This window comes from Oryctolagus cuniculus, chromosome 6 (assembly GCF_051225735.1).
Source record: "Oryctolagus cuniculus isolate XC-2025 breed Fujian yellow rabbit chromosome 6, ASM5122573v1, whole genome shotgun sequence".
Classification (NCBI taxonomy): domain Eukaryota; kingdom Metazoa; phylum Chordata; class Mammalia; order Lagomorpha; family Leporidae; genus Oryctolagus; species Oryctolagus cuniculus.
The window spans coordinates 45,497,232-45,510,180 of NC_142872.1; the positions used below are offsets into that span (position 1 = coordinate 45,497,232).

At 41.0% G+C, this 12,949-nt stretch overlaps 1 protein-coding gene across 1 annotated transcript in view; it reads left to right on the plus strand.

Annotated features, from left to right (window-relative positions):
- The window catches only part of ITK (IL2 inducible T cell kinase), a 67,757-nt gene that overhangs the window by 32,752 nt on the left and 22,056 nt on the right, over nucleotides 1-12,949 (plus strand). Inside the window, exons 6-8 of the mRNA XM_051843561.3 lie at nucleotides 159-310; nucleotides 4,433-4,498; nucleotides 8,182-8,236. Of these exons, the coding sequence (XP_051699521.1) occupies nucleotides 159-310; nucleotides 4,433-4,498; nucleotides 8,182-8,236 (273 nt within the window). The remainder of the gene's footprint in view (nucleotides 1-158; nucleotides 311-4,432; nucleotides 4,499-8,181; nucleotides 8,237-12,949) is intronic.

Consider the following 12,949-nt stretch of genomic DNA (forward strand, 5'->3'; position numbering starts at 1 on the left):
GCCTTTTTTTTTTTTTTAAGCTTCTAGTGTTCTTATGCCACCAAATGCTTCAGTGTCCTCATGTCTGGGGGCAAGTTAAGCTCAAGGACGTGCTGACCTTGCTTAACACTGTCCCTCCTTCTTACGTCTTGCTCACTTTTGCCGCCTCTCTTCGCCAGCGGTCACTTCGGGAAGCTGAGGAGAACCTGGTCATCGCCCTGTATGACTACCAAACAGACGATCCTCAGGAACTCACGCTGCAGCGCAACGAGGAGTACTACCTGCTGGACAGCTCCGAGATTCACTGGTGGAGAGTTCAGGACAGGAACGGGTAAGGCGTCTTTGCGATCTCTGTCCCGCCGTCTGAGGTCCGCTGGGAACAAAGATTTGCCACATCTCCTTCAGCCTGACTGCATCCTGAGTTAGAAGAACAGGACAGAAGCAGTAGGAAGAGGGAGGAGGAGGAAGCAGTTGAGGGTCTCTCTTCTTTCCAGAAGTGGCTGGAGGGCAGTCACTGGTGAGACTGGCTCCCTGAATCCCATCTCAATTGTTCCCAGCACCAAGTGCATCTGAAAACTCTTGGGTTTTCCCACTGACATCTAGAGTTTATGAAATTTGCAATTAGTCCTGTGAAACACTGTTATTCTTGACTGCTTTAAAAAAAACTTGTTTGAAAGACAGAGTGACAAAGAAAGACTAAGAGAGAGAAACAGAGAGCTTCCATCCACTGGTTCACCCCCAAATGCCCACAACAGCCAGGGCTGAGCCAGGCCAAAGCCGAGAGCCAGGAACTCCTTCTGGATCTGTCACAGTGGGCAGGAAGCCAACTACATAGGTCATGATCTTCTGCCCCCCAGGCACATTAGCACAAAGCTGGATCAGAAGCATGGAGCAGCCAGGATTGACCAGGCACTCTTACATGACATCAGGTGTGTTAAGCTACAGCTTAACCTGCCATACCACCAGGCCCACCCCATGCTTAAGTGTTTAAGTGAGGATGAAGAGCAACCCATTTTGAAGTGCTTATTTTTAGTGAAAAACCATTGTGTGGAGACAGTGCACATTGGAAGCTATATTAAGAAGCATCAGAAAAAATGCTAAAGTTATCTAATGCTTTAGTTATAATTGCAGTCTTTGAACTAGCCACCCAAATGATTCCTGCATAAAATAAGATTGCACAAGTGTTGACTGTCCACAACGAGATTTTTGACTGAAAAAAATGTTATGAGTCCTTCTCTATTATATACTGACTTGGGAATAAACAAAGCTGGTCACATCACCTTTTCTTTGCCTGCTATGGATGGTCCAAAGAAACAGGTTCAAGACTGCAAGTCTACAAACAAAGAGACTGATTGAATCATAAATTCATCAGTTCCTGGACCACTCTTTGGTAGCACTTGGCACGTCCGCATCCCATGTCAGAGTGCCTGGTCGAGTCCTGGCTGCTCCACTTCTGATCCTGCTTCTTGCACACTCACGTGGGAGATCTGCATGGAGTTCCTTTTTCCTGGATTTGGTCTGGCCCCTTAGCCTTGGCTATTGCAGGTATTTGGGGAGGGAACCAGCAGATGCAAGATCCCTCTCTTTCTTTCTGTCTATGTATGTTGTTCTGCCTTTGAAGCAAATCAAGATAAGTAAACATTTTAAGTTGTAAAGTTAGGCTGCTGACTTGATGTAGTTATTACTTTAAAAATAAAAGATTCGTCAGTTGACCCAACTGACATTATTCAGCCTACTTAATGTACCAGGAAGTGTGTGCTCTTAGTTCTTCCTGCCCACAAGGAGTTTATACCCCTTGTTCAGTGGCCCGTGAAGGCTCACCTGTGCATTTCAATGGGTGATGAAGAAACACCCCAGGTGCCAGGCAGCACTGTGGGGATTTCCCCAGTCTGCTCTGTCATAGTGCGGCACAGTGGAAAGTACATCGGATGGGAAGACAGAGGACTTGGACTTTGCTGCCAGCTAACGTCTCACAAGACTGTGGTCAAGTCACTCACCGCCTGTGCATCCATTTGCTTATCTGTGAGATGCACATGACATCAACTTTGCTATCTCACAGTGTTGAGACAATCAGTGAGTTGCTGGAGTTAAAGAACTTAATAAATTCCATATATTGATATCAAACCAATAAAATAATTTGTATAGAAAACTCAGCTTTCAAAAGCTGTTCTGCAGCTGGCGCCGCGGCTCACTAGGCTAATCTTCCACCTTGCGGCGCCGGCACACCGGGTTCTAGTCCCTGTTGGGGCGCCGGATTCTGTCCCGGTTGCCCCTCGTCCAGGCCAGCTCTCTGCTGTGGCCCGGGAAGGCAGTGGAGGATGACCCAGGTCCTTGGGCCCTGTACCCCATGGGAGACCAGGAGAAGTACCTGGTTCCTGCCATCTGATCAGTGCGGTGCGCCGGCCACAGCGCGCCAGCCGCGGTGGCCATTGGAGGGTGAACCAACAGCAAAGGAAGACCTTTCTCTCTGTCTCTCTCTCTCTCTCTCACTATCCACTCTGCCTGTCAGAAAAAAAAAAAAAAAAAAAAAAAAAAAAGCTGTTCTGCTCACTTCTCAGCCTTCTGGCTAAGATCAAGTGCAAAAGCTATTCTCTTCAAAAGAAAAATTATTATTTGATCTATTAACATAGTTATAAATACACAAGGTGGCAGGGAAAAAAGAAGATCAAATTAAGATAATTCCAAAAGAGAAGTAGCAGGGGAAATGGCAACTGTCAGAATAAACTGGCTGTCATCAGCAGTGAATGTCTTGACCACTGCATTGTGGGTGATGCTGACTCTGGATGTCTCGTTTGCCAGAGAGTATGCCATGACTGATTATCCATGTCTGCCATTAGCATTTTTAAAGGTAATTTTTTAAAGATTTATTTATTTATTTGAGAGAGTGACAGAGAGAGAGAAGTCTTCCATCCACTGGTTCACTCCCCAGATGGCCACAATGGCAGAAGCTGGTCCTATCCAAAGCCAGGAGCCAGGAGCCAGAAGCCTCACCCAGGTATCCCATGAGGATGCAGGGGACCAAGCACTGGGCCATGTTCCATTGCTTTTCCCATTAGCAAAGAGTTGGATGAGAAGAGGATCAGCCAGGACGCAAACCAGTGCCTGTATACGGGATGCCAGAACTTCAGGTGGAGACTTAGACCTGCTATGCCACAGCACCAGCCCTGCCATTGGCATTTTTATTCTTGATTTCTTTCTCCTCAATATATTTATATGGCATAGATTATACATTCCCCATTAAACATAATCATGAAATTGAAAATTGGCTTTATTTAGATCAATTAAAACGCTTTCTGGTATAAGAATCAAGAAACAGTTGGGCATCCCATTTATAAATCAGCAAGTGTGGAAGGAGTCTATGTATGATCTAGGGCAGCCCCCGCATTCCCCTCACTTTGCTGTTACAGAGCTGGGGGTCCAGGGAGTGGAAGGGTCTCTGCCTTCCCCTTGTGGTTTCAAATGAGATAGTGAATGTGAAAACACTTTGAAAACCACATACTGTACAAAAATATAAAGAATTTTTATGTTCTTATTAATTTCTTTATCAAACTTTATAGGCACAATTACTAATTCTTCTTCAAAAATGATTCCCCACCTCCAAATGCAGCCTAACCTTATCCTTTATTCTCACGTTGACACCATTGGTATTGGAAGAAGTTTAATTAGGGAGGCCTTAAATCAACAAGCGTGCTATAGGGGCAGAGGAGCGGGCTACCAGCCTCGTGATCAAGATGCCTGCATCCCACACTGGACTGCCTTGGTCTGATTTCCTGCTTCTGTCCCTGACTCCAGCTTTCTTCCAATCTAGCCCCTGGAGATGGCTCAGGTAACCGGATTCCTGCCACCCACACAGAGCCCTGGATTGAGTTCCGGGCTCCCAGCCCAGTCCTGGGGGCTGTTGTGGGCATTTGGGGGAGTGAACCATTGGATGGGAGCTTACTCTCCCTCCCTTCCTCCTTCTCAAACACATTTTAAAACTTTAAGTTTGTAGTGTCAGCTGATCCTATCTCTTAGAACCTGTGGTTGGAGATTCGTCTTTCATATCTTAATTATTTTGGTTTCCTGACTGTGGCATGATAGCACTGAAATGGAAAAATGCTGATTATCACACACAAAAAATATTTCCTTACAGAAAATAGAGGCTGAACATTATACTATTTTTTTTTTCCAGTAGAGGAAATTTCACAATTAGGAAAATAGCAAGCAGAGCTTTTGAAGTAAAACAGCCACTCTTAATTCTTGTGCTTGCACATTTTAGTGGTGCTATCCATTGCCTTTCACACACAGCATGTTGTTATTTTTACCAGTTTTTTAATTCTAAACTTTGAAAGATCTTATAACAAATGCCAAATAACATAAGGCTCTTTGAATGGCATTTAATGGATTAAATCTATAAACTGAAGATGTACAAGATAGTTCTATATTAATCTAAACACTAATTTCCTTTTAACAGGCATGAAGGATATGTACCAAGCAGTTATCTGGTGGAAAAATCTCCAAATAACCTGGAAACCTATGAGTAAGATATTTTATTTGTTTTTGAAGAGTATCATCATAAGGAGTCCTCCCTAGATTAGGAGTAAATTAGGGGCTGAGTACAAAAATACCAAGTGCTCCCTTTTCTTGACCCACTTTCTTTTCGCCCATACCCTGGTCTCTAAACAGTAACCATGCACTCTAAATAGAAACAGGCAAGTGTCTGCAGTTGCCTGCTCTTTTAACAGAGGAGTGGTTCTCAGGTGCTTGAGAGATTGTGCCAACAAAGAAAAACTTCTACAGGGAGTTTCAGAAAAATTTGTCTTACTTGAAAAGGAAAAAAAAAAAAAAACCCTATTGACATTGGATCAGACACAAACAGACTTAAAACATGGCTTAAGGCAATACTTCAAATACCAAAATAATAGATAAATAAGTGTTAAATATCTATTTAGATTGTGCTAAACATTTCTTTCTAAGTTATCATTTAATGAATGCTTTTACATGGATAGAATTTCAATGGAACTATTGAATGTTTAAGAAATTCTATTGTGTGCATAAAACACCCGCCAGGTACAGATATTTCCTACTCAGGCTGAAAGCCCAGAAGCAACCATGCTGCGTAGCAATGTGCACACAGCAACCCAGATCGTGGTTCCCAAATAAAACTTTCCATTAAAAGAACCAGGACTTCTTAGAGAGATAGCTTGGAGATTCTGGGGTTGGGGCAGGGAAAGAGCAAGATGAGCAGTTTGGAACAGTTATTGTACCAGAGAGTAAGAAAGCACTCAATTTTTTGCTTTAATGACCTGGACTTGTCAAATGGGCACAGAATTCAACTTTAAAAGACTCCCTCTGACAAAATCGGGAGAATCTGAGTAGCAAGATAAAGGACAATGATGGATTATAATCCTTTGAATAAAATAAGAATCAATAATAGATTGTTAACTGAGTAAATAAATGAGAAAGTTGTTTCTTACAATAGAATGCCACATATTGAATGTAAAGGGGATGATAAAGTATAAAAATCACCATTTGTAACTCAGAAATCATCGTTGAGGGTCATACCTAGGAGGTGAATGTGGTCTCAGAGCATCTCCTTACAAGTGGTAGACATCACGTGAACCAAATAACCGACATTCATATTGACATGGAGCTGAGAGGTATCATGTCTCCTTATGCAGGACACAACATCACTCTACTATTCCTGCCCCCCAAAACATGCACACCTTGAATTTAGCTATGAGGATATATTAAACAAATCTAAATTGAGAGCCATTCCTTAAATAACTATTGTGTATCCTTCAAAAATGTTCGTTTTATGAATGACACAGAAGACTGAAAAGATAGTGTACATTAAAGGAGACTGTAGAGACATGGCAATTAAGTGCACTGGTATTCTCAATTGAGTCTTGAATCGTGCAACATTTTTTTGTTACAGAACACGTTATTGAGACAGTTCATGAAATTTTGACATTAGTATTGTATCTACATTAAATTTTGTGATTTTGGTAATGGTTCTGTGGTTGTAAAAGTGCAGGTTCTTTGTCCTAGTAAATAGACGCTGAAGTACTTAGTGCAAATCTGCTCAACTGGTTCAGAAAAAAAATGCCTATATGTCTATCCAGAGGGAATGGTGACACAATTGTAGAGCAACAGCAATTGGCTCATCTGGTTAAAATATGTGTGGGAGTTATTTTATAGTATCACATTTTGTAAGTTTTCAGTTATAAAGTTAAAAAATGTTAAGTGTTCACCAAATGTAAGATACTGGGCTGAAGAATACAAGCTCACGTGAACCTCTATTGACTCATTGGGGTTCCAATTACTTAAAATATGGTCATTTGTCATGAAATCTTACATTCAGTAGTAAAAAGCTATCATTTTCTGAAAAGTCTCTCAACCTAAGACTCATTTTGATCAAGTATGTGTGAATCACCCTTTCCTGAGTTAAAAGAAGCTTCATCAGTCCCGGGAAGATTTGAACTGAAACATGTGAGAGATATTTAAATAAAATGTTTTTTATAATCAATACCTTTATATAAAAATACACTTTTATTTTAGATAACTCCTAGTCTGGTTAGTTTTTGCTTTTAATCTGAACCTATTTCTTTATGATTGAGGAATCAAATCCAAATATCCAGCAGAATATAAAGCAATAGGGAATGGTAGAACCTGCAGCAAATATAATATTCCCCCACCCAAAAGTGACTTAAGTCATTTTTTTTAAATAAAATATTACACCATAACAGCCAAATAGTCTGTGTACTCAATTTGCATTTTCCAGATTATGAAATCTCAGAGGATAAAATGACTCACAAGCAAACATGCAGATATTTAGTATAGAGCTGGATAACCCATAGGTTGTTGTTTTATCCTTGAACTTAATGTTGTCAAGTTTCTTGTGGGATCTCCTTAAGAACTCCAAAATGCACCACCTGGAAACATAATTGTGAGTTGGCAGATTGATTAGATTCAGGCTGCCTGCCCTGCTTTGGAGACAGGACCTTGGGCAGATCCCTTCCCTGTAAAACAAAAAGACAAAGAAGATAAAGGAAAGCTCTCACTGAAGTCAGGTAAACCTCACTCTATGACGGTGACACCATTACACACCATGCCCATACTTTTTTATTTTTATTTTTATTGACTTATCTGTATTTATTTGAAAGGCACAGAGAGATCTTCCAACTAAAGGTTCATTCTGCAAATGCAGTTGGGACTGGACCAGGCCAAAGCTGGGAGCTGGCAACTCCATCCAGTTCTCCCATGTGGGTGGCAGGGACTCAAACACTTGAGCATCACCTGCTGCCTCATAGGGTATGCATTTTCAGACGCAAGAAATGGGAGTAGAGCGAAAACTCAGACCCAAGCACTTTGACATGGCATAAGTGGGATCTTAACCACTGCACCAAATGCCTTTGCCTCTACCTTTTCAACACACAACTCTATTGTAGGACTAGTACATGACAAGAAGCATGATTGCCAACCCTCATTTAGCTAATCTCTAGGATGTAAAGTACTGCTGTGTCAAACAGTGTTCAAAAAGCACAAATGATTCCTTTATTCATGACTACTATAAAATAGTCAAACAGATTTGATCAGTGGTATTCCTTCTTCACCTAGACCTTCTTCCCTATGAGATCTATTAATTTACTGAACTATTATTGTTCACTGATGATCCTCCTGACTCCTCTTACCAAGAAAGCAACCTACTCACTGCCAACACTATCAACAAAATGAAAAATACTATTAACAACATAAAAAATGCCATCTCTGAAAATCACTCATTTTCTTCTTTTTTACTTTTTGGGTTTTCTTCATCAGTCACCAATATCATAAAAATAATGCAGTCACTTTCAGAAAGTCTGGAAGACAGTCTTAAAAAATTCTACAGTAGTATTAAAGGGATATTTGCCAAATTTCAAACTGGCATTAGTTTTTGTAACACTCTAGTACTTTTTTAACTTCTGAAATGGAGAGGAAGATAAATGTTTTTTTCAACCTTAATTATGAAAATTTTCCAATATGAGTGCACAGAATAATATAATGAATCTCTGTACCCCAAATCCAGCTTCAGCAATAGTTTGCCAATTCTGTTTTATTTGCTTGTGAATTTGAAGGCGCTGGGAGAAAGCCAATAATCATGTGCTTTTCTAGCATTATTTTTGATAACTAGATAATGAAATATTTTTACAGTGTTAACATATGGCTTTTTCCTGCTTTCAGATGGTACAATAAGAGTATCAGCCGAGACAAAGCTGAAAAACTTCTTTTGGACACAGTAAGTCTCCTTAACCTGTCTTTTAACTTAAAGTAGAATGAATTGTACTGTTTTTTCAGGCATGCTGTGGTTTCTGCCAGTGCAGTAGGTTGACATACTGTGGTAACAGTGTTTCCCATGGCTGGTGAAAATAGTCTGAGAATTTATAGGATCAGCAAACCACAGGATAAGAAAGCTGGTGATGGGAGTGGGAGATGGGACGTGGTGCTGACATGTAGCCATCACCACAGCTGTAATAGTCTTGACCTTGGAAAGCCATCAGGGCTGGTCTGCTTTGCATACTTCTCTATGTAGATCAGAAATGGCTGTGACTGACTCAGATTCTGCCAGATTGGGCTATGGGTTCAGAGGAAATACAAGGTATATTCAGAAAGCTTTCAGGAACTGTATTATGAAAACATTTCATGGATCTCAAAAAAAATTTACAGTAAATATACTTCTCTTATAATTCCATTTTTCCATGAACTTTTTGAAACCTCATACAATGCTTGCTTTGACTTACTTTCCATCAACAATTCTTCTCTAAAGCCATGCATTGTGAGAACCAGGACCGATCTAGCCAGGGATGTCAGGATGAAGGGAAAGAAGGATGAGAGATCAGGAAGCACAGTACAGTGGAACAAGGACTGAGTTCTGGTGCCCATGCTGCTACCAACTCTGTGTGACCTTGGGGACATTTGTTCTTCCTTCTGGACTTCAGTTTCTCAATGAGTTTGGCACTGGACTAAATCAGAGATGATAACTGCTAGCACTCATCCTGCCACTCTCTGCCCCTGGGCCTTTGGCCAACACAATTGATCACAGTCCATGACATTCTGAGAGTCTAGTGGGAAACAAGACAAATGCTGAGACAAAAGTTAGAGGCTTACCTGAAGTGAATTAAGATAAACTCTAAGGGAGTTAGGGAAGCTAGCACAGGGAAAGAGAAATGGAACTGAGTCAACACTGGGCTCTGGTGTCTCCTTTGTTCTACATCAACTCAGACTTGGCTCATTTCCTGGGTACTGCTTAAAATGCAAACTCCCAGGTTCCACTCAAAATCAGAGTTCCAGAGTTCAGTTCTTGGAAATCTGTACTTCTTGAAACCAGAATAAGGATGCATTGAATCCAGCTGGACACCTGGTCCCTCCAGCCCAGGTTTATCTGATAAGGTAAAACTCAACTGATAGGAACCAATGGAGAGTCATGCAAGATGACGTTGGAGGTAAACAAGCACTTTTTCCAATCATTTTTCAGTCCCCATGGGTTACTGCAGTCTTTGAAGCCTTTGAAATAGCTCACACTAATGACAAGCTGAAGACAGTTCCTATTTTACACTGCTGCTGTTCTCAAAAGTAGATTTTGATTTCTTTACCATTCAAGATTTTTATTTATACATTTGAAAAACAGCTGTTCTTTTGAGGCCCTCAAGCTTGCTCACGCAGCTGAAATATCCCTACTTTCTGACGTTTTTAACGACTTTATGAATTCCTCTTCTCCTCCTTAGGTAAATATGAGAGCAGACTTTCATAGGCCCTTGTTAGATTTATCCCAGACTCTGCAAAGCTAGAAATGAGTGTTGTTTTCTTCCTGTTCTTTGTTCTCTTTGGATGCTCTTTGGAACAATGATTGTACTATGTCACAGCTGTAGCATCTTCTTGTATAACATCTAAGACATGTATTAACTGAAGCACCTGGTGTGCGGCTTCATACATATTTCTTCAATGGACTATACATGCTTTTTTCTTGTTCCTGCTGAATCTAAGTATCCGAAACCCTATCTAACACAAAATAGTTGCTCAATCAGTATTTGCTGAAGGAATGAATGCATCACATGCTGTATAAATTAGCAACTATGCTTCAAGGAGACTATGTGCATCATTGGTGGAGCTTTCTAAAAATACAGACTGCTGGACTCCAGGCCTACATATCAGATCCTCTGGGTAGCACTTAGGTTATGGAGACTTACTCAGGGTTAAGAACCACCAAAAGGTCTCCTAATATGTTCTATGAAATCACTGAGTGTCACCTCTTCCAAGAAATTTCTTGTACCTTTCCTCTCTCTACCCACCCATGGAATATGAGTTTTCTCACCTTTGAACACTTACGGTGTTACATGATTACTTTTCCAGTAGCTCTGCTTTCATTCTGTCTTGGATCTATCTCATCACTTTCCCCACTTTCCCTCCTGTCTTTTTTTTTTTTTTTTTTGGACAGGCAGAGTGAACAGCGAGAGAGAGACAAAGAGAAAGGTCTTCCTTTTTCTGTTGGTTCACCCTCCAATGGCCTCTGCAGCCGGCGCGCTGCGCTGATCCGAAGGCAGGAGCCAGGTGCTCCTCCTGGTCTCCCATGGGGTGCAGGGCCCAAGCATTTGGGCCATCCTCCACTGCACTCCCTGGCCACAGCAGAGGGCTGGCCTGGAAGAGGGGCAACCGGGACAGAATCCGGCGCCCCAACCGGGACTAGAATTTAGTGTGCCGCCGCCGCTAGGCGGAGGATTAGCCTACTGAGCCGTGGCGCCGGCCTCCCTCCTGTCTTAATACATCTAGGTGGAGGGTGAATCCCTTGTGAACAGGTACTCTGCAACACACTCAGTGCACCTTGCAGCATCTTCCATTATGGGTGAGCTGAGTTTCATACAGGAGCCTTACCTTAGGTGTTGGTATAGCACATTTCTATGATTCTAAGATGTCAATAAAATGCAATATTGATAATAAGAGATTTATTTCAGGAGAACAAAAAACCACCACCCCAGAATGAAAGATGACCAGAGACACTCTTAACATATAATGCAGAATGACAAGGCTATGAATGGCCAGTCGATCTCTGTGTAATAATGTGCCCTGTGTGTTGAGATTATCTTTTGTAGGGTTGCCTTCAAGTTGTATGAACAAAAAGAAAGACATAAGAAAGGAAGCCAATGTGTCTCAGGTGGAGATAGACATGGAATGAATATTTCCAGCAAATGGTGTTCCATAGCATGAAGCCGTAATGGCTAACACTAACACTAATAGTTCTTGTTCTGGTATTGTATTCAAGGAACTGTTCTATGCCCTTTAATTTTCCTGATAACTTCAGAAAAGTGATTTTTGAGAATAGAAAATTAAAGCCCATACATTTAACCACAACATTTCTGGAATTTACATAATGATTGACTGTTGGAGTTAGAATTTCCTTCAAAAGGCATCTGGCCCATCCCCTTGGTATTATAGAAAGGTAATTTGGGACAACATTCAGATACAGAACAAAGAGAATCAGTGGAATAGTCTGGACTAAAGCAGAGATGCTTCTACACAGAGAGAGAGAGAGAGAAAGAGAGAGAGAGAGAGAGAGAGTTAATAAGGGAATATGCAAGTTACTGTCTATTCTCTCAACTTACCAGGTGGTACATTTATTTTTACTTTCTCAGCATAATTCTTTTCCTTTTGTTGCCTCTTAATTTTCCTACATAAAGTAGTAAAAGGTAAAATGAGACCTTGAGTCTAGGCCAAAGAAGCAAGGGCTCCCATCTGGCTGCATGGCGCAAGTCAGTGTCCTTGCATAGTGGTGGAGTGAGTAATGACCTTGAGACTCCAGGTGGCGTCTCGCAGGAAGGAGGTGGTAAAGCAGGAAAGTAGCTGGTAAAGCATGTGCTACACGCCTCACTTTGCTCAGAACTCCTGGCTGCCCAGCCCCCCAAAACCAAGGTAACTGCCGCTCACAGCAATCACCCACAGCAACCGCAGGAGGAGAAGCATGCTTCAAAGAAGCTGAGCCCCTGCACGCGCCATTGCTGCCTGCAGCCTTACTTCTCCTTTCCCTAATGGCTGTGGATTACTGTGTCTTGTGAACAGCTTAGCCCTGCTCTCATTACCAGTTTTTCTTCAGGAAACAATGACTTCTTTGACAGAATAACAACGTACACAAAAATATCAAGCCATTCTTAATTACACAGAAGACATGTTCACACTCCCATCTTAACAGTTGATGAACATCTGAACTTCTTGGCCTAGAATAAGTTACATATTCAGATAAAGTTTGCCTCTGTTGAAGGTTTGTTTCTTCCTGCCTTGGTTTAACCCATCTCAAGAACAAAGGTACATTATTTGGCAAAAGGGGAAGCATTTTAAAGGCAGGTTATTCTCAGTGAAATGTATGGATGAATATCACAAACATGATGTTGAGCAAAAACAAGTTCCATAGAAGTGAAAAAGTAGAAACTCAACCCACAAATGTCTAAACAAACGTCTAAGCAAACCATGGAATTGTCCATACAATGAAATACCACTCAGCCATAAGAAGGAGTGAAGCACTGATATGTGCTACAAATTGCTGCAAGTCAGATGAACCTTGTAAACAACCTGCTAAGTGAAAGAAGCCACCACAAAAGACCACAACTTCCAAAAATCTTTGGAAAAACAGAATTTAAAGTGTTTTTAGTGCGAAAATGCTGAAATTATATATATGATGAGGTCTTTAAAACATTTATGGAAATGCATAATATTTTTAAATTATGCATGCATCTCACAACTTCTTCACACTAAAATAAACTTACATTTTAACTCTATTTTCCATGAGCTTTTGGAATTACCCTTGTATATAAAATGTCTAGAACAGGCAAATCTACAGTGACAGCAGGCACATCAGTGTGGCATGGATGCAAATAGGTTCTGAGACATCTTTTTGGAGTGATAGAAATATTCTAAAACTAGATTATGATGATAGTTGCACAACTGTCTAAATTTTTAAAAATCA